Source organism: Lagopus muta, chromosome 30 (assembly GCF_023343835.1).
Source record: "Lagopus muta isolate bLagMut1 chromosome 30, bLagMut1 primary, whole genome shotgun sequence".
In the NCBI taxonomy this organism is placed as follows: Eukaryota; Metazoa; Chordata; class Aves; order Galliformes; family Phasianidae; genus Lagopus; species Lagopus muta.
The window spans coordinates 1,237,804-1,260,900 of NC_064462.1; the positions used below are offsets into that span (position 1 = coordinate 1,237,804).

At 58.3% G+C, this 23,097-nt stretch overlaps 3 protein-coding genes across 30 annotated transcripts in view; 1 reads left to right on the plus strand and 2 right to left on the minus strand.

The window, feature by feature from the left end:
• LOC125685980 (zinc finger CCCH domain-containing protein 11A-like) overlaps positions 1 to 23,097 on the minus strand; it is a 105,225-nt gene that overhangs the window by 2,021 nt on the left and 80,107 nt on the right. For 4 of the 8 annotated variants that reach the window (XM_048929531.1, XM_048929530.1, XM_048929527.1 and 1 more), the window contains exons 2-4: positions 1,132 to 1,411; positions 470 to 639; positions 58 to 181 (exon numbers count right to left, since the gene is read on the minus strand). In XM_048929531.1, the coding sequence (XP_048785488.1) occupies positions 58 to 181; positions 470 to 639; positions 1,132 to 1,342 (505 nt within the window). In that variant the 5' untranslated portion in view covers positions 1,343 to 1,411. Of the gene's footprint in view, positions 1 to 57; positions 1,412 to 2,771; positions 2,839 to 2,874; positions 2,910 to 23,097 lie in introns of those variants that run through there. The other 4 variants (XM_048929525.1, XM_048929524.1, XM_048929529.1 and 1 more) reach the window with 4 other exon arrangements.
• Positions 1,716 to 10,749, plus strand: LOC125685989 (translation initiation factor IF-2-like). Of its 21 annotated transcripts, none has more exons than XM_048929550.1 (9): positions 1,736 to 3,487; positions 4,947 to 5,002; positions 5,147 to 5,325; positions 5,585 to 5,677; positions 5,806 to 6,105; positions 6,198 to 6,288; positions 7,011 to 7,235; positions 9,259 to 9,603; positions 10,562 to 10,749. In XM_048929550.1, exons 1-2 carry the CDS (start codon positions 2,591 to 2,593, stop codon positions 4,971 to 4,973), a joined length of 924 nt encoding a protein of 307 aa, XP_048785507.1. In that variant the 5' UTR covers positions 1,736 to 2,590; the 3' UTR covers positions 4,974 to 5,002; positions 5,147 to 5,325; positions 5,585 to 5,677; positions 5,806 to 6,105; positions 6,198 to 6,288; positions 7,011 to 7,235; positions 9,259 to 9,603; positions 10,562 to 10,749. The 21 variants fall into 21 exon arrangements, with proteins under 21 accessions (XP_048785523.1, XP_048785524.1, XP_048785518.1 ...); XM_048929554.1 differs by having other exon boundaries at positions 7,014 to 7,235; XM_048929557.1 differs by having other exon boundaries at positions 7,181 to 7,235.
• On the minus strand, positions 14,172 to 19,622 carry LOC125685983 (coiled-coil domain-containing protein 81-like). The gene is made up of 12 exons (XM_048929538.1): positions 19,450 to 19,622; positions 18,884 to 18,945; positions 18,179 to 18,332; positions 17,680 to 17,936; positions 17,264 to 17,334; positions 16,802 to 16,881; positions 16,569 to 16,680; positions 16,089 to 16,209; positions 15,381 to 15,518; positions 14,940 to 15,082; positions 14,606 to 14,731; positions 14,172 to 14,502 (listed from the first exon to the last, which is right to left on the minus strand). Exons 1-12 carry the CDS (start codon positions 19,526 to 19,528, stop codon positions 14,382 to 14,384), a joined length of 1,464 nt encoding a protein of 487 aa, XP_048785495.1. The 5' UTR covers positions 19,529 to 19,622; the 3' UTR covers positions 14,172 to 14,381.

Consider the following 23,097-nt stretch of genomic DNA (forward strand, 5'->3'; position numbering starts at 1 on the left):
AGTAAGACTTAAAATGCATTCTTCCATCCGTCATGGCAGAGGACTGCAGAAACTCACTTTTGCATGGCAGTGAGGACGGCCCGTCCCCATCGCGTCCCTCTGTGCGCTGCCAGGCGCTGCCGGATCTCTGGCAGCCTGCTGGCTGCTGCTCCCAAACGCGGGGAACCGCGCCGCGCTGCTTCTGAGGAGGGAAAGGAAGAAACGTTGGAGGGAACGGGCAGCCAAGGTTTGCAGAGAGGTTCCAGGCTGTGCCGGAGATGGGATAGCAGAGTGCTGGGACGTTATTTATCGCTAAGGGAAAATAGGGCCTGAGCCGTGTCCACGCCATCAGCCCAGGCTGTCAGCAGGGAGCACAGAACCCAACTGGTTACTGAGGTCACAAAGGACCTGCAGGGCTCCCCCTGCTCGGCCCCTTCCCTTAAAAATGAGAAAAAGGAAGAAGAGCCAAGCAAAAGAAACCCGGCCGTACCTTTCTTGTCACACACTCCATGTCTCCTCGCTGAGACATGACTGCTGTCTCAGAGGAAGCTGAAGAGAGAGCTTTCTCTCTCCGCAGGAACTTCCCTCGCTCCTGGAAAGACCTGGCTCCACTCTTCCTGACACTGCCTCGATCTCTGAAACTCCGTTTGGACAGGAGCCCTGCAGAAATTATCAAGTGAAACATCATGAGGAAGAAGCATTTTCCCAGCTTCTGCCATGCGATTTAGTCCCTTGAGGAGGACAATGTCTGGAAATCAGCTGGCTGCAAGAGCTGCCTAGTGCCAGCTCCAGCTCGTGCCTGACTGCCACGGCTGGTGCCAGCAGGTGCTCTTCTCCATCTCCTCAGTAGCTCTGCACCCAGCCATCCGTGGGGCACGAGGCACAAGTTGCACCGTGCAGCCTGCACTCTCCTTCCTTTTTGATGTCTGACATGAAGGCAGGGGCCCAGCAGTGGATTTCCAAGGGAGTAATGACATTTCGTCGTCCTCATCGAATCGTGGGAGGGAATCTCAACCAGAACCCATCTCCCCTGGACACAGCCGTGCTGAGGGGCACCGCTGGAGCTGGGAACTCCTGCCCAGCCCCGCTTTCTGCTGAGACACCTCCCGGCACCCACCCAGCACCAACCCAGCTCACCTGCTCACTGCTCACCCTGAGCCGTGCCCAGCTCACGCACACGCCGCAGCGCTGCTTCCAGTGGGCTCTCACAGCTGATCTCTCTCAAGAAGGGCTCACAGCTCAGTCTGCATGCAGCACGCTTGCCACAGCCCCAGCTCTGCTCCCAGCTGTGCCACAAACGCTCCCAGACCGGGAACCACTGTGACCTCAGCGACGGCCCGCATGGCTTCTGTGCCTTCATCATAAGGGAAGGAGACGGATGCCTCCCAGATCCAAATGGCAGGAAACCAACACCAGGTCACCCAGTGGGGCTCTGTGATGTGAGATAACAGAGGAGTGGGGATGACTCTTGTGCGTGCAGCCCAATAAAAACCAGTGAAAACCAATATGGCCTCGTCGTGGTCAACAGAGCCCCAGGGGAACCAGTAGAAGCAATGGTGCACATCTGTGTGCCCAGGGCCGGTGCTGGCCTCTGCCTGTGGCTTTGGGCCCCGGGGCCGCTGTCAGCATCCCTGGCTGTGCCTTCAGGCCCTGGGCTCTCTGTCTGTGGTTTCAGGCCCCACAGCTGGTGCCGGCCTCTCTGTGGCTTTAGGCTGCAGGACCCTTCCAGCCTCTCAGGCTGTGGCTGTGTCTTTCCACCTGTGCTGGCCTCACGGCTGAGGCTGTGCCTTCAGGCCCTGGGGCCGGTGCCGGTCTCTCTGGCTGTTTTTAGGCCCAGCGCTGGTGCTGGCCTCTCAAGCTGTGGCTTTATGCACTAAAGCTTGTGCCAGCCTATAACAGCATGCACTTTAAAACAGTTCATGTAAGTAAATGAAAGCAGGAGAATGCTGAGCTCTTCTGGGTGTTTCTAGAATTGGGACACAGACAGGAGAGCTCAGCCGTGTGCGCTTGGTTGTATGCAGCAATCTCTACCACATTTGCAAACGTCGATAAATCCTTGTTATCCTGCTTTACAGGAGTAGGGTGTGACAAGAAACCAATGACTACCAGTTTACAGGAGGTAATGAATTTAAAGTTTCCCTTCTTCCCTTGGCACTTAGCTTACAGAGTTCTGCTGTGCCGGGTGCTGGTGTCATACCTCTAAGCCACAATATTGATGGGCTCAGCTGCCACCAACTGGTAGCTACTCAGCCACCTTGTGTGTGAAACGAGGAAAAAACGCCATTCTGAACCCACAGCACCTCAAAGCCCCTTCAAGAGCCCCCAGTACTGCCCTGAGCAGTTTTCCAGTTTTCCCTGCTGCCCCTTCAAAGCCTCAGGAGTGCCAGCAGCACCTCGTGCCTTAGGATGCCCGGTGGATTTCACAAGGATGCTCCCATCTCCTGCATTGTGATCAGTGGCAAAAGTATCCAACGGCGCTGACCGGAGCTGGGGGCTCAGCGGTGACATACAGGGAAACCTGCTGTGCTGCAGCGTGAGCCTCCGGTCCCGCTGCTGGGCACCGCCGGGCGCAGCCCGGCTCCGTCCTCTGCGCAGCTCCCTGCGCGGACCGATGGCCGCGCCCGGGATCGCCCCGAGCCTCCTCTTCTGCAGGCTGAGCCGCCCCAGCTCTCCCGGAATCCCACCCCAGCCATTTCCCACGCGGTGCCGAGGAGGGGAGGGGACGCGGGGGGAGCGACGGGGCCGGCGCTCGCAGTGCTACGACACGGCCGTTTGCGCCGCCCCGTCCTTACCCGGCGGTGGGTACGGGGACGGGGCGGCTTATTGGAGCTGCAGAAACGACCGCGGGCAGAAGCGCCGAGAAACGAACGGGAAACGTTTAATCCACGAACGCACACAGCGACAAACAGAGAAACGACCGCGTTGCCAACCGGCTCCCGTACAAACGGCGACTCTGGAGGACGGCTCGGTGCCGGCGGGGGATGGACAGGCCCCGCGCCGCCTTCCTCCGACCGCCCGGCGTCCCCGAGGCACGGGGCGGGCGGCGGCGCAGCGCCGCTTTCCCCGCACGGAGCCCTGCGGCTCCGCCGCCACTGCAGAAGGGGCCGGGCGCTGCGCGCGGGGTCCTTTCCGCCCGCTGTCGCGCCGTCATTGCGTCATCACCGCGCGTCCCGCAGGGCCCCGGCCCGGCTGCCCGCGGCGATGCCTGCGGTTGTTGCGTTGCGGGAACTCAGCGCAGCCTGCAGAGAGCGGTCCGGCGGCACGGGAAGATGGAGGCCGTGCGGTGCGAGTGCCTCAGCGGTGTGTGCAGCCCGCGAGGAGCCGAGCGGGGCCGGGAAGAGGAAGCCGTGGGAGTCCCGGGGAGGGACGCGCGATGGCAGCGTCAGCGGCGGGCTCGGCTGCTGCCTCCTCCGCTCCTGACGCCGCGCGCTGGCGCACTTTGAGAAGCGCCCAGAAGCCGGAGCCCGCTGTCACATCTGTGGGGTTCCACGGAACGCGCAGACGTGGGGTGAGTTGAGGTTGGATATCAGGACCAACTGCTGTACGGAAAGGGTTGGTAAGCACTGCAGTGGGCTGCCCAGGGAGGGGGTTGAGTCACCATCCCCGATGTGTTTAAAAATCGTCCGGGTGCGGTGCTCAGGGCCGTGATTTAGCGGAGGGAGCAGCCTGGAAGGAGCGGTCCTTGAGAGCAGCCCTGCGGAGAAGGACCTGGGGGTCCTGAGGGATGAAAAGCTGGACATGAGGCAGCAGTGCTCCTGCAGCTGGGAAAGCAAGTGGGATCCTGGGCTCCATCAGCAGAGGGGTGGCAGCAGGGACAGGGAGGTGATCGTCCCCCTCTGCTCCGCTCTTGTGAGGCCCCATCTGCAGCACTGCGTCCAGGTCTGCAGCCCCCAGTACCAGAAAGACAGGGAGCTGTTGGAGAGGATCCAGAGGAGAGCCACAAAGATGATCCGGGGACTGGAGCACCTCCCCTGTGAGGACAGGCTGAGGGAGCTGGGCTTGTTCAGCGGGGGGAGAAGAAGGCTGCGGGGTGACCTCATTGCAGCCTTTCAGTACCTACAGGGAGCCTACAAACAGGAGGGGAATCAACTCTTTGAAAGGGGAGATACCTGCAGGACGAGAGGAATGGTTTGAAGTTGAGGGAGGGGAGCCTGAGGTTGGATGTCAGGGGGAAGTTCTTTACAGAGAGAGTGGTGAGGTGCTGCAACAGCTGCCCAGAGAGGCTGCGGATGCCCCGTCCATCCCTGGAGGTGTTCAAGGCCAGGCTGGATGGGGCCCTGGGTGGCCTGGTGTGGTATTGAATGTGGAGGTTGGTGGCCCTGCGTGAGGCAGGGGGTTGGAGATTCGTGATCCCTGAGGTCCCTTCCAGCCCTGGCCATTCTGAGATTCTGTGAGGGTTGTTAGAGTTAGGGCAGTATGGTCAGGCTGCGGTTGAACTCGGTGCTCTTGAAGGTCCTTTCCAACGTGAGTGATTCTGTGATTCTGCGGGATGCTGTGTGCTGGATTGCTGTTCGTTGCAGAGCAGCAGCACAGGGCAGGACTGGGGACTGGGAAGATGGGGGTGGTGAGGGCAGTGTGCGGCCGTGGGCTCCTCCGGCGGTCCCAGGAAACATCTCCACGTGTCTGCGGCTGCGTGGAGGTGTGCGTGTCTCCTGCTGTACCAGAGATGGAGGGGATGGCGCTGACTGAGGGCAGGGACTGGAGCAGCACAAAGGCGCCGTGAGGCGGCCGCAGTCAGTCCGGCCGCAGCACAGACAGATGGCGCTGCGTTGGGTTTTCTTTCTGCCGGCTCTTGTGCACTCACAGCACTTCTGCCTCCCTCCTCTGTTGCACTGACCTTGCTTTTGTGCTGCGATCTGCCTGTTTAATAGCCCTGCTTCCTGCTTATCGCCGTGCTGTACAGTCACAATCACTTCACCAGCAGCTGTTTGCTGGAAAACTAATGCTCTCGCTGGTTTTTATTGCAGCTGCCAGCTGCTGGTGGACCTGAATGAGAAGAGATTGACCCAAAACTCGAATGATGGTGAGTGTGCTTGTTTGCTGTGCCACGCTGTGCCAGGCATTTGCTGCAATCAAGTCAGCGTAGGGAGTGTAGGTAAGCAGGAAGAGCACTGTCTGTCTGTCTTGTTATGAGTGGTAAATGTGTAACTTCTGTTTCTTCCTATAGAGGACAATGCACGTCTGCTTTTCCTGCTTGAGAAAATCCAACTGAATGCCAGCTAACAGAGGAAGTATTTTTCCAGATAAACTCTCTGGGCATGCTGTTCTCTCCTGGTTGAACCCAAAGGTTCCACCCATGCAGAGGTTATTCCTGTGCCCGTCTTCCAAAGCCCAGGCTCCATGAAGGTGAGCATTGTTTTGCTGATGATCTTCGTTGGAACACAACTGCCCTAAAAATTGTTGGAAAGTGGAAATGGAGCTGCCCTTCATGTCCTGAAATGCAGCTGCTCTGGAGGTGTGGGTCTTTGTGGAGCTTTGTGTGCATAGCTGTAGTCCTGGGGCTGTTGAGAGCTGGCTGTGTAGGGGCCTGGAGGTGGCACAAGAGCAGAGGGCACTTGTGATTCTTGCGCAAGCAGCCTGACCAGCTTCCATTTGTTGCTTGCAGGCACAGATGAAGATGCCATCACTGACGGCTTGACCAAACTCAATGCTTCCCAACGTCAGCGAGTTCTGATCACCTACAAGAGCACTCCTGCAGGTAGGTGCTCTGCAGAGATGTGTGAACGTGGTTGGGTCACTGGGTGAAAAGCGAAAAACGACCCAGCCTCCATAAGAGAAAGGTCAGCAGAGACTTTACCTGGCCAAGGTTGTTTTGTTCCTGTTCAGTTCAGAGCAGTTGTTGATGCAAGGAGGGTTGGAGCCTGAAGAGAAGTGGTGAGCAGCTCAGTTCCTTCTGTCCTCGAAGGCCGCACCTTCTGCCAGCTCCTTTCTCCTCTCTTGGCCTTCTAGGGTTTGATCGATGACTGGAAGTGACTTGAAGCTGAGTGGGAATTCTGAGAGGGTGATGATTGGGATGATGACTGCCAGCACCGTGTGTGACGTGCAGAACTAAGGAGGGCTGTGAAGGTTTGGAAGTCTTCCTTTCGAATGGCTCAAGTTCTGGCCAAGGACTTGCTGCTTTGTTATGTATGCCTTCTTATTTATTAACTCTTAAAGAAACCTGGCTGCACGTCACAAGCAGGTGCTGGTATCTGAAATCTTGCTTGGCGATTCCCTAGGGAGCAGGAACAGGTGAAGGCTGCCTGATTGAAATTCTGGCTTCTCGCACCAGTGAAGAGATTGGTCGCATTGATGAGAACTGCGAGCTTCGTAAGCAGAGCAAAAGGCCAGGCCTTGTCCTGCTGCCTGCCATCAGTGTGTGTGTGTGCAGGCAGGCGTGATAGGAAGGAGTCTGGGGAGCTTTCAGGTGTGACAAACTGGCCAACCTGGGTGTTGCTGTTTGTGCAGAGAGAAGCTAGACTGGAATTTCAGCAGCAGCTGAGCTGGTGTAACTGAAATGGGGAGGAGCATTCTGTCTGTCAGCAGGACGTGTGGCTCTCTTGCCAGTTTCTTGCTGTCTGCGCTTCTTAATTGGAGGCTGCAGCACTGATGATGATGGCTGGAGCGCTGCAGTGATGCTGAGAGCCCTGGGCCCAGCTCTGCACCCAGCAGGTGATGGCTGGCAAATGTTATGGGCAGCACCCAGGCGGTGGCCCTGCTCCTCACGGGTGCTGTGTGTGTTCCTGCTGGAAGCTGGCTGCTCCCTTGAGGATGGCGTCGTATCTGACACATCTGCCGTGTTCCCAAGGGTCCTCGTGTCCCTCGCGGCGCTGAGCCACGCTGAGGGAGAAGGGGCTGAATGTTCAGAGCTGTGGGCACAGCTCTGCACTCGGTGGTGAGGAGCTCCAGGCTGGCTTTTTCTCACCCTGTGCGTCCCATGGCTGCTCCTCAAGCCCAGCTTCTGCAGGGAGGGGGCTCTGACTCTGGGTGTGTGTGAGTGCTGTGGGCTCTTCTTTAAACATGCCAGTAAAGTGGGTTGCTGCTCGTTTCAGAAGGAGCCCAAAGCACACCTGAGCTGCGTTTCGCTGTCTTTGTGAGCTGTGTTCCCTTTGAAGGACTCCATTATCCATCTCCAGCACCCGTTCCTGAATGGGGAGTTCTCAGGAGTTGCTTCCAGTAGATGCTCTGGTGAACCGAGTCTTCTCTCCTTGGGTCCTTGCAGGGAACAGAGGTGAAGGAATGCATGTGGATGATGGCCTTGCTCAGCAGATGCTCAGGTGTGTAGCAATGTGCTTCCCAATCTATTCTTGTGCGTGTGATGCGTGGTGAAGAGAAGCCAGCCTGTGAAATGGGAATAATGGTTCTAGTCTCGTTTGCAAGCCTCTAATGAGAGTCTGTAGACTGGCTGGCTGCTTGGCAGGGGCAGTGACATTTTGGCTGTGGGTTGCCGTGCCTGGTTGGTGCTTGCTGGAAAATATCCATGGTCTAGACAAGCACAGGCCAGCAGTGCTCTAGCTGCAGGAATTAAAGATCTCCTGTATGCCCAGCCTTCTCCATCAGCCTTACTTTGTCATCCACAATGTCTGTCAGTGCCTGTACGAAGCGGGGGAGAAGAAATGGGGAACAGAGGAGGTGCAGCTGATGTCCGTCCTCTGTACACAGAACAGGGATCACCTGCTGAGAGGCAGCACCCCTGCACAGTGTGCTGGGTTTTCCTTCCCTTCCTTGTTTGTGCGTGGTGCCCTTGCAGGAGCTCCGTAGCTGTTCAGTGGATGTGAACTCCTCTGAGGCAGCAGGTGTCCTGGAGAGAGCCCCAGTGCATCCATTCCGTTCGGGCTGTTTCATTCCCTCCTGAGACTGAAAGGGGCTTCAGAAACCTCAGTACAACTGGCTGCAGCTCCAGCATGGAAAGCAGAGATCACAAAGTGATCTCCACGTCCTTGTGGAGCTCTAGCTTGTCACCTTGCTCTCTGAGCGTGGAGCAGGACCAGCCGTGCTGCGCTCTGTGTGTGTGTTGCCTGTGGGGCTGGAGGTGGGGAAGCTGCCCCAGTGACTGCAGAAGGGACTTGGGCTGCACTGTGCCTGCTTACAGGTCAGCCTCATCGTCTTGCTCTGTTTGCCTTGACTGGTGGGAGCGTAAGCCACCAGGTTTGTGTGTGGAGCCTTTGCTCTCAGCCCATTGCTGTCACTGGAATGGTAGCTATTAAAGAAGGACTGTCGGTAAAGCGCGTCTCATCAGCACTGCCTGATGCCTCCTACCGAGCTGCCTTGTCCTGGGGTTGCGTGCCAAAGGTGCCAGCACCTCCTGCTGGGACTCCTGGATCACACTGCCCTCAGAACCCTGCTCGTGGTGCCTTTGTGATGTGCAATTCTCTACCAACCTCTGGGTTACACCTTTCTCCTAAGCCCCACGCTCCTGCCTGCTAAGCTGTGGTTCTTAGCACTACAGAATGTGGCTCTTGTTGGCTTTTGCAGGTGTTTGTAAGTGGTGGTGATGTTGGAAATGCCCACTAATTTTCCAGGACGGTGTCTCTGATAAAGCAGGTTTTATTTGCAATGGCAGTGTTGGGCCTCCTGCAAGCAGGAGCGCGCACAGAAAGCAGTGCTGCACCTTTTATGCCCTGCTGCCCGACGCTGATCCCTTTCTGCCCTGGCTCCTCACTGCTGAGTGCTGCAGGTTCGCACTCTGTTGCGACACTTCGCTGATCCCACAAATAGCAAGTGCACACAGATCCTTGCCATGCAGACACAAACATCTCCGTTGGTTAATGGCCTTCTGACCGTTGCTTTCTTAACAAACATCTGGTCGTCACTTTCGGATGCCTGCTTTACAGCATAAACGTAAACCTGACCTCTTCATTGTTTAATTACCCCCTTGGCATTTGCGCCCTTTACACTGGGTCACCGTTCTGGTCATCCGTCTGTCCTTGGATCGAGATAAGCTTGGAGGGAGGATAGAGGGGAGCATCCTGGATCTGCCTACAGCATCCTGACATTGCCACAGAGCGGGACAGCTGTGCTTTGTGTAAAAGCCCTGGCTCCTTGAAAGCTTGTTAAACGCATTTCACGTTCGCTGGCTCACCAGTCTTACAGCACGTTTTCTAGTTCAGAATACTGTACCTACATTGTTTAAAACATTTAAGGTCTATTGCAACTGTGTGAGGAAGAATGTGTCGCACAGCGCAGTAACTGTGTGTCTAAAGTGTGTTCCTGATATGCAGATGATATCTCTCCTTGTCACATCAGCTACTCCTACAGACAAGTTACGGAATGCAAACACGTCGTGTTCTGTTTCTTTAGGTCAGTTGTCCATCTCAACATCCAGTGCAGGAACAACATTTCATTCCCACAGTGCATAATGCTGTGAAGGCATCGCAGGCCGCCCGCTCGTCTCCGCTGTGCTCAGGGGCTTTGCTGAGCTGCAGGCCCAGCGCTGCAGCCCCACAGCGCAGCCTCACGTCTGGTGACGGACTGCAGCTGGAAAACCCTGGCAGCGGAGGACGCTCCTGCCCCACAGAAGGACTCGCAGCTCCAGCGCCCTCAGTGCTGGAAGGAGGCTGCGGTGCCTCCACGCGATGGATGCGGTCCACCCGACAGCTCGTGTGGCTCACCGTGCGAGGCCAGCAGGAAGAAAGGTGGGCACGGGTAAGGCTGCATCAGAAGTGAGTGCAGAGCTGTGGGGCCGGTGGTCCAGGGTGCGGGGGCCCAGGTGGTGCTGCGGGACAGGCGTGACAGGAGGGCACTGGTGGTGCTGCCCGTCCTCGGCTGCAGGACTGGTGCTGGTGGCAGGGGCTCGGGTTCTGTGCCTGCAGCACCGATTTGCGGGTCGGTGTCTGCGTGGGAGGGATGGCACCCATCTCTCTAAGGGAGGCGAGGATGTTTTCGTCAGGAGGACGGCAGCTTCACAAGGGAGGCTTTGAACGAAGAGTGGGGAGGGCTGCTGAGCAACAGGATGGGGTGATGCGAGGGAGAGGGAGCAGAACATCGGCACTGCAGGGTGGCAAGGAAATGCCTGGAGGCACCACGATGGGGAGATCCCCCAGAGCTCCAGAGGAGGTTCTGGTGGGTAACGGGGGGAGGCTGCTGGGAGAGAGGAACGGATGGACAGAGGGATCGACGGAGGAGAGAAGTGTTGGAGGGAGGGAGGGAGGGATGGACAAAGGGACGGAAGGGCCGTGGGATGGATGGAACGCTTGTTGGATGAGAGGATGGATGCAAATACAAGTGGATGGAGGGATGGCCAGGAAAATAGGATTCCTGCCCCAGAGAGCAGTGTGCCTCTATGGGCACCTGTGGGGGTGGCCCTGAGGGTATGGAACCCACCTGCCATTGCCTGGAGCCCATCGGTTCGTTGTAACAGCAGTACACTGACAAAGTGCATGCTGCAATCCTTGAAACCACGGCGTGCTCGTGGATTTTGGCAGCCAACTGACAACGTGGTTTCAACATTGCTGAATAGGCATTTGTTCTCCAGCAAAACAGTTCAGCATCTGCAGAGCGCTGCCAGTAACTGCAGTGGAACAGGGAGGAATTGTGAGAACAGATTTCTGCCTAGAATGCTTTCCAATTTAGTAACTAATGCATTTTATTTTTACTCTTGTAGGATTATCATGAGCTCTAGATATGCAGCTAAAAGAGTCTGAAAACCAGGAGTCCAAACCCTTGTCTGTGGAAGGCCCACCTAGTTACCCAGCTCCTGAGCAAAGAAAAGGAAGAATCAAGTCTTCAGTCAGCACACACACTCCAGTCAGTCAGCTCCGCAATAAAAGCTACCTTTTCCATGCACCTCCACTTACGTGTGGCAGAAAAGTGTTCTGGGCATTCAGCACATTGGATTCACATTCAATTAGCAATCCAAACTCCAAACAGTTATTTATGATTTCTTCTCTCCTTCTGCAGTCTCGTTTCCTCAAAGGGCGCTGCTTTACCCTGACTGGGCTGGCTCCTGCTTTTACCTTCACTGCTATTGGGGCTGCATTTTTGGCTCTGCCAGGCATCCCTGGTAGCCACACTCCTAAGTGCACGTGGTGTAAGATTTCTGTAACTTCTGGGGGGACGACCTTGTTTTTCCCAGGTTGTGTTAAAGCCAGAGGAGGGGGAGATGGTGGGGAGGGAATGGGGTGAGGGGTGGGCGATGGGGAGCTGGAAGGGATGGAGTGGGGGGTGTGGGGGAGGAGAGCAGAATGGAGGACGTGGAAAGAGATGGATGGAGAACAGGGGAGAGGATGGGTGGAGAAGAGGATGGGTGGAAAACGTGGAAGGAGAGATGGACAGAAGCGAAGGGATGGAGAACAAGGGACCAAAGCACCAAACCCCTCTCACCTTTGGGCCCAGCTTCTTCTTCAGTGCAGCTCCTGCGGCAGGCAGGGCCTCAGCTCTTCCCACATTCCTGCCTTCCTGCAAGGTTGCTTTTTTTCACGCCTACTTTGCTGTGCTATGGGTAGCTTTCCTACTTGCTTTCCTGTATATGTTACCATCCACTGCTTTTCACTTTTTATTCTCTTTTTGTTTCATTATTTTCCCTTCAACCCTCCCCACCCCCTCTCTCCTCTCCTCACCCCTACCTCCCATTTTTTCCTTCCCCTCCCCCCCCTACTCTTTCCTCACCTTATGGCAAACTTTCCCAAATAGCTGCAGGCTTCTCCAAGTGCAGATTTGCCTGCCAGGTCTTAATAGACTAAGATGCAACTTTTTAGGAACAAACAAAGTCAATACAAAACAAAAGAACAGAAGAACAGAAGAAACCCAAACACATTTCCACAAATGCCTTTGTTCACACCTACCCATTTCAATCACTGGATGTCAGGGAAACCGAGGAGCTATTCCACTGAGCTGAGGCTTGGCTCTTGGTGAGAGGTGTTTTCTGAATGGCAATTTTTCATTTCGCTTCTGCTTTTTAACTTTCCTACATGTGCACATGTAGCACTGGGAACAGGAGCTGTCAGGCACACAGAATTGAAGGAATCCCATGGAACACCAGTGTGAGGTTGGCATTTCCACTGAGCCGTCAGATGCACACTGCAGGATTGTTCTGGGACCTGCAGCAATGATTCTGCACATCTCCTGAGAAAACTGATAGCACTGCACAGCACCCAGGGCAAGGAGAACTTTCTAAACGGAAAAACAGGTCAAAGAAACGGCAAAGGAATGGAGAACAGGAAGGATTAAAATTTGCAGTAGCAGCTTGAGAGCTGTCTGATAGACTGCAAGAAAAAAAACAGGAGCATTGGTCTTCTGTCCATCAAATAAGTACAAAAATGACGAAGCTAAATGTAACACAAATTACATTAACTGGCTGCTGTTAATAAAGAGACATGCACATCTGAAATGCTCCACAGAATTCCCAGAGATCACACCGTGCCACAGATGCCCCAGGTACCCTGAAAGGCAGTAAGATCTGTGAGCTGCGTTTCTGAGCTCTGTTCCAGAACTCTGAGATGACAGACAGCAGGACTTCAAATGCTGACGTACCAAACTGACACCAGGATTTCCTGCCTCTCTTTAATCACAAGCAGTTTTGAGCACAGCATTACTGCACCGCAACGTTTCAGTTCACTTCTAGAGCCTTCTGCCAGACGTGGGTTTCAGAGAGGGGCAGTAGTCCAGGGGCTCAGGCACTTGCTGTGATCCAGGGCTGCAAATGGTCTTTGTCTACTGAATTTCACCAGACCGTTCCTGTAGCAGGGAGCTGCCCATAGCTTTGCATCAGTCAGCTGGCTCTGAGGGTGCAGGCAAGGCTTTGGCTCAGATAGACCGGTACTCTTCTTTTCTGCCAGTACTTGGCTGACGGAGTTTGTGGCCGTTCTGTGGCATGGAATGCAATCAGCACGGAAGCATCGTTTGTCGTTGTGGATTTTGAGTAAGATTTCTCACCCTCTGCTCATGATGGGTAAGAGTTCAGGTGTCCAAAGAGAATAGTTGAGCCGAGAAAAAAAAAACAGGGCGGGAAAGACAAAGGAACCGAGGCCGATCGGCGGGGCGGATCCGGGCGATGGGGCGCCGCCGACCCTCACGTCTCGCCACCGTCCGGCCGAGCCATGGGGTCCGGGCTCCCGGGAGTCGGGTGGTGGGAGGAGGACGGGTGCGAGCTGCGATAAACACCCGGCGCGGTCACAGCTCCAAGTTCTCCCTTAGAAGCTGGTGAGCTGCTGACACGGGCTGCCCAGAGACGCTGTGCGCATCCCGCCCCTCCGAGTCCGTTCCGGGCTCCCGCGGCGCCCCGGCTTCGGAACCGGCCGCTTCAGCCGCGGGGAGCGGCGGCGCGCAGGCTGTGCCGGCTGCCATCGGCCCGGGGCGACAGCGGCGGCCCGTCCCGGCCTCTCATTGGTCAGTGCCGGCGCCGCCACGCCCCCGGCCTCCCTCTCATTGGTCAGCGCCGAAGCCGCCGGCTCTGTCTCTTCTCGCTCCCCTTCCCTTCAGCTCCCCGTCCCCTTCCGTTACCTTGCAGCGTCTCCCCCCCGCTTTCCTTCCCTTCCCCTCCCTTGCGGTGTTTCCCCCCGGTCCCCTTTTGTTCCCTCGTGCTGTCCTCCCCCCTTTCCCTTCTCTTCCATTACACCATCTCCCCCCCGTCCCCTTCCCTTCCCTGGCACGAGAACCTTTCTCGTGTCACACGGGCTGAATTCAGCTCAGCAGAGTCTGGGTGCTGGGCACAAGAGAATTCTGCCACAGCGTTTCTATTTCTGTTGCGGGAAGGGAGCGATGGGGATACGAGGGGATGCATGACTTGTGCACAGGAAACGTGCACAGCCGGCAGAGATGGCTGCCGTCCTGGGCACCCGCTCTTGCAGAGCATGGTCCTGCCAGGCCTTGGCAGCGGCTCTCCTTGCCACCCAAACTGCTCTCTCAAACCACCCAAACGGCTCCAGCTTCCTCACGTCAGTTGATGGCGACAGACACGACATCAGCAGACTGAGTGGAAATAAAGCCAATTCATTTTTATTGGGAATACTGCATCCAAAACTGAGGTCTCCGGTACAAGAAAGACGCAGAGCTCTTGGATGAAGTGCAGAGGAGGGCCCCTAAGGTGATCAGAGGCCTGGAGCACCTCTCCTGTCGAGAAAGGTGGAGGGAACCAGGCTTGTTTAGCTTGGTGAGGAGAAGGCTCCGGGGAGACCTCACTGTGGCCTTCCAGTTCTTGAAGGGAGGCTGTAGAGTAGAGGGGGACCGGCCGTTGACGAGGCCGGATGGTGACAGGACAAGGGGGAAGGGTTTTAAACTGTGAAAGGGGGGCAGAATTTGGTTAGATGTCAGCAGGCGTTCTTCACACGGAGGGTGGTGACGTGCTGGAACAGCTTGCCGAGAGCTGGGGGACGCCCCATCCCTGCGGGCATCCGAGGGCAGGCTGGATGTGGCTCTGGGCAGCCCGGTGGCGGTGATCTTCGAGACCCTTTTCAACCCAGGCCGTTCTACGAGTCTTTGGTTTTCTACGATCTTCCATTCACAGGTGGAAATCTGGACGGCTTCCCAGCCCCCGTGCCGAGAGCTCCACCGCGGTCACCACCGATGGCTGCACCTTCCCCTCTGGAGCCGTGCGAGCATTCAGCCCTAGGGAGGCGAGAAGAGCACGGAGCGTTAGGGCTGAGCGCAGGCAAGTGGTGCAGGCCGGGCTGCAGCCCGGCTCTCAGGATCTGCTGCCTACGGAGCTCACCGGAGGAGGTGCCGCTTCTGCTCCAGCTTCTGCCGGTTTCTTTCCGCTGTGCCGGCAAAAACCTCTTGCTGACGGAGGTGCGGCTCCAACCTTCGGAGCACCTGAGCCGCTCGCGGGGAAAGGAGGCTGCAACAGGAGGAGAAAGTCATCCCTCGGGCTCCGCTGAGCCGCCCCTGCCTCTGCCCTCACCCGGCCCCGCACCCCCTGCTGCCCCCCACGTGTCCCCAGCCTTGCGCCCCGCCAGCAGTTTTTGGCCCGGGCCGTGCCTGTCCCTGAGCTGCAGTCACAGCTGCCCGAGAGCCTCAGGCAGCCGGCAGAGCCCACACACACTCACTCAGCATGCAGTGTCAGCTTGGTCGTCGTCCCCATTATACTTCCCGGCAGCAGACCCTCGTCCTTCCTCCATCTCCTTCCCACTTGCTGTCTCCTGGGCTGGGCTGGAGGATGCGGAACACGCACTCTCTCCCTGGCCAGCAGCTGCCAAAGAGGAGACGCTGTCAGCAAAGCGGCTGGGAGCACGGGGCTGTTCCCCAGAGGCCCTCTGCCAAGGGCCCTGCAGCAGGCCCCGGCAAGCAGGAGACTCGGTCCTGCCGGCCCATGGCTCCCGCCGCCCTTCCCTTCTCCCTGCAGGGCCGTGCCAAGCTCTCCTCCCGGGAGGAGCAGGCCAGCCCCTGCCATGCTGCACGGCGCCCGTCCCGCTCCCACCCCCTGCGCCCTGCTGAGCTCGCACCCTGGCTCAGCGGCTGTTGCCAGCAGGGTCGATCCTTGACGGTACCTGGGGCGGATGCTGGTCCTCCCCTGCGCTCCAGCCTTCCCATGCCGCCATTTCTGCCTGTGCTCGCTCTATTTGCTGTTGGTGCATGGGCCACGTGTGGTCTGCTTCTTTCCACAGGGCAGACTCTTTGCGGAGCTCCTGCAGAGACACAGCAGCATACAGGATCAGCCTCTGCCCCTGGGGCCTTCCTTCAGCTCCCCACTCCTGCTCCTCGCCTCTGCCGGCCTGTCGGCACTGCTTTGCCCCTGAAGGACCAGGGGCCCCAAAGGCAGGCCGGGATCCACAACTCATGGCCAACGTGGCTCAGAGGCCGTATTCCTCTCTCACGGCCCCTGCTCAAAATCAGTGCTGTGGCAGGTGGCAGGCCAGGAGGCGAGAAGAGACGGGGAAAGTGTGCAGCACCCTCCATCTACCAAAGAGGAGCTGAAGGAGCGGACAGAAATGTGAAACGGTGGCACCCGAAGGGCTGTGCTCCAGATCACTGCACACACAGAGGCTTTTGCTTCCCTCCCTGCAGAAGCACTCAAGGCCAGGCTGGTCGGGCTTAGAGCAACCCGGTCTAGAGACAGGTGTCCCTGCCTGCAGCAGGGGATTGGAACCAGGCGGTCTGAATGGCCCCTCCCTACCCAAACTTTCCTAGGATTCTACCATCCTATCATTGGTGCAGTCTCAAGCAGCACAGTCCCTGCAGCAAGGCAGAGCCGATACCTGCAGTGCTCTCTTAGACTCCTCGGTGGCAGGGAGTGCAGCGCTGGTCTGGGCAGCAGATGTTTCCTTCTGTCCCGCTTTCTTTGTCCCACGGGAGCTGCCTGCACACGGCGGGAGCGCACTGCAAACAGACATAAGAGGAGTCTGCAGGAGCCCGGGGCACCTCAATTTCCCCCGTGCTCCCACAGCCATCAAGATGGTCTCCGGTGCAGAGCAGAGAGACCCCTGAAGGGAGAAGAGCTTCTGCTATCAGTAGGGATCGGCACTCAGCTCCCCCAGGGACCGGGGACCAGAGTAGAACAAAGCTGGTGTGTCTGCCTCAGGCGATCGTGCTGCGCGCTTGCCGCCCTGGAAAGAACGGCCCCCCCAGGACACACGTGTGTCAGGAGCCTTTGTGGGTGCCGAGAGCTGGCAGCTCCAAAGGGGAGGCCGCTCCTACACGAGCGCACGCATCTCCTTCTTTTTGCCCAAGGCCCTCACCTGCCAGAAGGCTCCTTCGCCACATCTTGCTGCCTTGAGCTCGGCTTGCGCTGCAGCAGCATGGAGGGGGGAAGTGTCTTCCGCCTCTGCAGCAGCCTGCCGGCAGAGACCCCTGGAACCAAGAGAGAAAGAAGTTCTTCAGAGCAGCCCCACGGGCACGGCACGTGAACCTGGATCCGGTCACCCGGCACGGGACAGGACCCCCCTCCCTACAGCTGGGACCCGCTCCTCACCTTTACTCATCTTCCGCTGTATGGCAGCTTTTTTTTCTGCGGCGGCCTCTGCTCTGCTCTTTTCCACGGTGAGCTGAAACCTGGAAACAGAGAGTGACAACCCTTGAAGAAGGATGACCTCCTGCCCCACGCAGCTGGTTGGTGGTATTTATCCCTGTGCTCTGCAGAGCGTGGCACCCTTTTCCTTCCTGGCCATGCCAAACCAGCACACGTAGCCCAAATTCCTCTGCACGTGCAGTCCGTTCTCTCTGAGGGGAATCGGGACAGCTTGGGCACCAGAAACACAACCCTGATTCCCCAAAAAGCCAAAAGGCAGCAGTGGAGAACCAGGAGCCAGACTTTCCAGCATTTCTCCCCGACTGGAGGCTGAGCACGGAGACCCAGCAGGGCACGACCCAAAGGAGGAGGTGGAAGGAAGCCTGTCTACTGGCCAGCTAAGTGCTGCAGAGGAAATGCACTCACCTCGGGAACACGTGGATGCCATGGGCAGCGGTCTCTGGCCCGAAGTCAGCAGAATCGTCCGTCCAGAATCTCTGCAAAGGGACACAGACCTGCTGGAGGCTTGCCAAGGACATTTTTTCATGGCTCTTGTTGACAGGAAGCAAGCCTGGCTCCCATGCCAAGAGAAAGCTGCTCTCCACCAAAGCCTCCTCCGTGAACATCAGAGCTTTGTTCTGCTCTGAAGGAGCAGGATGGCAAAATAGCGAGGCCGTGCAAGAGCACTGCCAGGCTTTCTGCATGGGCAGAGATCCGGGAAATCTCTTTGCCAGTGGAGAAAGCCGTGGGGGCAAGCGTGGGGAAAGGCATTGGACTGGCCTGCCACGTCCAGGCTGGCCAGCGGTGATCCGACGGCGCACCTCACAACCTCCTCAACTTACGGTGTGGATCAGTGCGAGGACGGGGGCATCGCTCTCCAGCGTTTCAACGCAGCTGCAGAAGAACCTCATGAGGAGGAAGCCGTCTTGGCAGGTCATAACGCCGAGGTTCTTGAACACGAACGAGACGGGCTCCCTGCTCCTCAGGAGGTGACAGTACAGGAGCACGCTCTCCCGCACGCAGCGTGGCACCAAGTGCAGCGGGACGCCGGAGGCTCGCGAGAGCTGCCGGTAGTTGAGCGGCTCAATCTTGACGTCGTCTGCAAGGAGAAGGCACATCCTCACTGCCACAGCCAGCCCATGCAGCATTCATAACCAAATCCCACAGAAAAGGTGCTTTGGAGAAACAGCTCTTGGGCTGCGGTTCCTCCTGGAGGAACTCGCGCTGCACCCCGAGCTTTGCAGACACTTCTCTGCTGCTCCCGGCCGTTTCCAAAGAGCAGGGAGAACACAGCCGGCCGGACGTGGGGCGGGAAGGGGAAGGTGGCTGCTGCCTTCTCACCAGGGATGATGTCGTTGGGAGACTGGAGTTCCTGCAGCCACAGCACCCCGATGTCCAGCTGGAAGACAGGCCTTAGAACCGAAAGCGCCTCTTCTTTGCTGTGGAATTGCTCTCGGACCACAGCAAAGACCCCAAGTCCCGGAATCAGGACTCCCTGCACAGGGAAAAGACAGAAAGGCTGACGAGCGTGTTACTTCAGGGGCGGCAAAAGCCACGAACATCAGGAGCGTGGGGTCACTGCTCTCCACCCTCCCCACTCCTGATGGACAGCGGAGTGAGATGGGGCTCTCTGGAAAGCATTGGAAAAGTCTGTGCTCCCTGCAAGACAGTCACCTCCGCACAGTATTTCCCAACATCCCTCGGCTAGAGAAGAGCCCGGGCATGGACAGCACAGGGCTGAAGCCTGGGACCGATCCCAAGGATTATCCTCGGCACAGGGCCAGAAAACCCCCCACCCATTTCTCCCTTTGCTCTCCCCGTTCTGACCAGGGCAGAGCGAAGCCCCTGCGTGTGCCAAACGTTTGCTCAGAGCAGCTCTGGCCTTGGCTTTCCCTCCCAGTTGGCCAACAAGCCGCTCTGGGCACCCGGCTTGGGCTCAGCGTGCTGCTCAGTGTGGTGCTCAGGGAGGGATTGCTCTGCGGGGCCCACACTCTCGGCAGGACTGAACCCCTCTCCAGGGCGAGGGTCACCAGCACACCAGCCCACCTTGTCCAGCTTCATCTGTTCCAGGATGTAATCAGACACAGCGTCCCAGACTGCCACAATCTCTGCAAAGGAAAGAAAAGACAAGTCAGGCTCCAGGCCAGCCTCTTCACAGCTGCTTGGCAAGCTCCTCACACAGACAGCGATCGGTGCAGGCACGCGCACACACCCCAAAAAAGCACCACCATGGCTACCAGAGCTGGGCTTTGCTCCGATTTCAGCCTTATTCGGAGCCCCAGGGGGAAACAGGGACATAGGAAGCCTCTGGGACATGGGATGCCTTTCCTCCCAGATCTGCAACCTACGGAAACACCGTCTGCCAGGGAAACCTGGCCTCGGACTGCCCTATCACAGGGGACCGAGCATGCCTAAAGGAAGCGGGGGCTCTGGGCAGCTCTGCTCTCGGGACCTGGCTGCCACGTGGTCCCCAGAGCCCAGAGGGACCCTTGGGCAGGGCTCTCGCAGCAGCCCCCAGCCACATCCAGCCAAGCGCAGAGAGCAGGAGCTGCGGCTTTGGACAGCCAGCAGCCCCGCGCGATGCCTTGGGAAGGGGGTCCGGACAGCCTTACCTTCAGCAGAGAGTTCCAGCAGCGTTGGGAACGCGTAGGCCAGCTCTGAGCTGACGCTCACAGTCCAGCAGCCTTCCATGCGGCTTGCCGACAGCCTCAGTTCAGAACTAAGGATGCCCTCCGCCAACAAGGCTCCTCAACCAACCAACAATTCTCTGCAAAGCGCCCCTGCTCCTCCACACGTCAGTGAGGGTCACCCAGAGCAGCCTGGCTGCCCCGGAATCAACTCCTGGTCGCAGAAGGACAGAGCCCCTGAGCAGTGCTGCAGCAGCGCCCAGGCCCTGCAGGGAAGTGCCGGCCCTGCCGCTGCCCCGGGGAAGATCTGCTTGTGATGCAGCGCATGGCATTGTGACATCAGCCCGTGTCACCTGGAGCTCTGTTAGGCATTGTGACATCAGCCCGTGTCACCTGGAGCTCTGTTAGGCATTGTGACATCAGCCCGTGTCACCTGGAGCTCTGTTAGGTCACCGGCACGGAGAGGGCAGCTCCTCTTCCAGGAGCAGTTCCGCTCAGCTTACTGAATTACGGTACGCAGGAACGCAAGCCTAACTTTAATGGCTCGGTAAGAGCAGCTGTCTGCCTAATAAACAGAAACCTGTGTGTTCACAGGCACACGCACACCAGGTGAGGTTGAAATATCGACCATCGCTGTGCTTTACTCGGCAAACGGCACGAGAACCTGCCATGTGTCACACAGGCTGAGGCTGGTGAGCTGCTGGCACAGCTGCCCAGAGACGCTGTGCGCACCCCATCCTGAGGGGTGTTCAGGTCCAGGCTGGATGGCACCCTGCACAACCTGACCTGGAGCCTGATCTCGCTGTTGGCCGCAGCAGGGGGTTGGAACTGGGTGATCTGTGAGGCCCCGTGTGCTGAAAGGCAGCCACGTGGTCTCCCCAGAGCCTTCTGCTCTCCAGGCTCAACGAGCCCCAGTCTCTCAGTCTCTCTCCAAAAGAGACGTTCCTGATGCTGGCCTTTCAAGTCCCGTTGCTGATGTCCAAGTTTTGTGCCCATCGCGTGCTGACACTGTTGTGCCAATCCATGGGCTCAACAGGGAGAACAAAGACACCAATGTCTTTGGGACAGGCTTATTTTATTGCCTATGACAACGTAACACGAGCAATAGTATTTACTGGCAGCCTCTGTAGCCAGGAGAGAAGCTTAACAGACAAGGCAATAAGCGAGGCAGTGGGCCTACTCATGGCCATGTGAGCTCAGCAATGGAGAAAGGTGCATCACCACCTGCCCCAGCACTTTGCCATCAGCCAGACCCGCAGCCACTGGGGAGCCCTGTTTGCAATGAGGATCTGTGGGGACGTGGATTGGGGATGGGAATGGGGTGGGGGATGGGGACGAGGTGTGGAGGGAGGGATACGAGATGGGTTTGAGATGGCTATGGGGTGGATGCGATGGATATGGGATGGGATAAAGGTGTGGGATAAGGATATGGGATGGCTATGAGATGAGGCTGTAGTGGTTATGGGGCCATAGGGGCTACTGGTGGGACATCTCCAGATCATCCTAGAGACTCCTCAGAGCTCCTGGGCCCATCCTCGGAGTTTCCAGATCCTTCAAGGGATCCCTGGGAGCATCCTGGAGACCCCCTGGACATCAAGACCCCACTGGGACATCTCCAGACCCTTCAGGATGAACCCAAGGATCCCCCTGGACCCACCTGGGAACACCCCCACATGCCCCAAACCCCTCGAGGACATCTGCAGATTCTTCTGCATGACTCCAGGGGTGGATAGGGGAGGTTGCGGGAGGGAGAAAAGGGGCTAGCGAGGCTTCTAGAGGTGGAAAGAAAGTCTGGGGGTGGATAGGGGGTTGTGGGGAATCTACGGGGGGAAAGGTGTGAGTGGGGCTTCTGTGAGCTGGAAAGAGGGTCTGGAGGTGGAGAAAGGGTGGAAGAGGGAAACTGGGGGATTGTGGTGGGCTAGAAGCCCTGTGATGTGGAAAGGGGACCTGGGGGTGGAGAGGGGATTGTGAGGGGGAAAAGAGGAGAAAGAGGCTTCTGTGAGTGGAAAGGAGGGTCTGGGGGTGGAGGGGTACATTGTGGAGGGGAATATTGTGGAGGGCAACTTGAGGAGTTGAAAGGGGGAAAAGGGGTTTTTGTAGGGCAGAAAGGGCAGGTCTGGGAGTGGATGGAGGATTGTGAGGAGAAAAAAAAAAGGAGTGGGGTCTCTACAGGGAGGAAAGGGGGTCCAGGAGTGGTGAGGAGGTTGTGGGGGGCTTCTATGGGGTGGGAGTCTGGGGTAGACCTCAGGGGAGTATTGGGGGGGAGAAGAGAGGAGTGGGGTGCCTATGGGGTTGAAAAAGAGTTGGAGGGGAATTTAGTGGGTTGTGGAAGGGAAAGGGGTGAACAGAGCCTCTGCAAGGCAGAAAGCGCATCTGGGGCTGGAGGGAGGAAGGGGTGGGAGGAGAGAGCCAGGGGTTGCGGGGGGCTTCTATTGGGCAGAAAAGGAGTCCGGTTGGAGGGGACTGAAGGTCAAAATGGGGGAACTGACTCCAGGGGTCAGGGAGGAGCACACGGGGGGTACAGGGGACTCCAGAGGTCAGAAAAAGGGGTCAGAAGGTGGGGGGAGCAAGGAGGACACGGGACCCTGGGGGTCAAAGAGAAGGTAATGGGGGGTGATGGGAGACTCTAAGGATCAGAATGGGGGAAATGGAGTGGGTGTACCCGGGAGGAGGAGAGGGGATTCTGGTTGTCAGATAGAGGGGACTGGGAAAGTGGGGGGACTCTAGAGCACAGAATGGGGAGACTCGTGATGGGGTGGAGGGACATTAGAGATCAGAACGGGGGACAGGGGAGAGATCGGGAGGGCGGGGGGACAGATAGGTGGACCCTGGGGGTCAGAATGGGGGAGGCGCAGAGGGGAGGGCTGGAAGAGGACTACAGGGATCAGAACGGGGGAAACGGAAGGGGGAAAAAGGGGGAGGGAGGCGCAATCCCGGGGGTCACACAGAGGGACGGGGGGGTTGTGGGCGATCCGTGGCAGGGGGAGGGGAGGGGAGGAGGGCAGTGAAACTCACGGGGTGGGGGAGGCGGGGAGACGCAGGGCAGCCGCCCCCGCCGAGCGGAACCCCGAGCACCACAGTGACGGCACGAGGCCAACGCAGAGCGGCACGCGGCCCCTGCAGCACCTGAACCCCGGCCCCCGCCCCGATGCCCCCCGAACAGCCACCTGCAGAAGCCGAGGCGGCTCTCGGAGGCCCGGCTGCTCCGCACGACCGCCTCCTGCTCGGGTCGCGGGGCTGGTGACGTCACTCAGCGGGGACGGCGCCTCGCCGCAACGACGGAGGACGGCTCGGTTCCGCCTCCGAGGACAGCTGGATTCCGACGGGGGACGGACGGGGCCGGCGGCGGTGCCTTCCCCTGACCTCCCGGCGTCCCCGAGGCACGGGGCGGCGGAGCGCCGCTTTCTCCGCGCGGAGCCTCGCGGCTCCGCCGTCCCGCCGGCCCCATCGCCATCGCGGCGGCCTCACGTCCGCAGCCGCCGTTGGCGGGGTGCCCGCTCTCGGCCCCGCCCCCTCGCCTCTCCCATTGGTCAGTCCGCCGAACGGGGCGGGCAGTCCGGGCGGGGTCCTTTGGGCTCGGTCATTTTGTCGTCGTTGCGCGCATCCCCGTGGCCCCGCCCGGCTGCCCGCGGC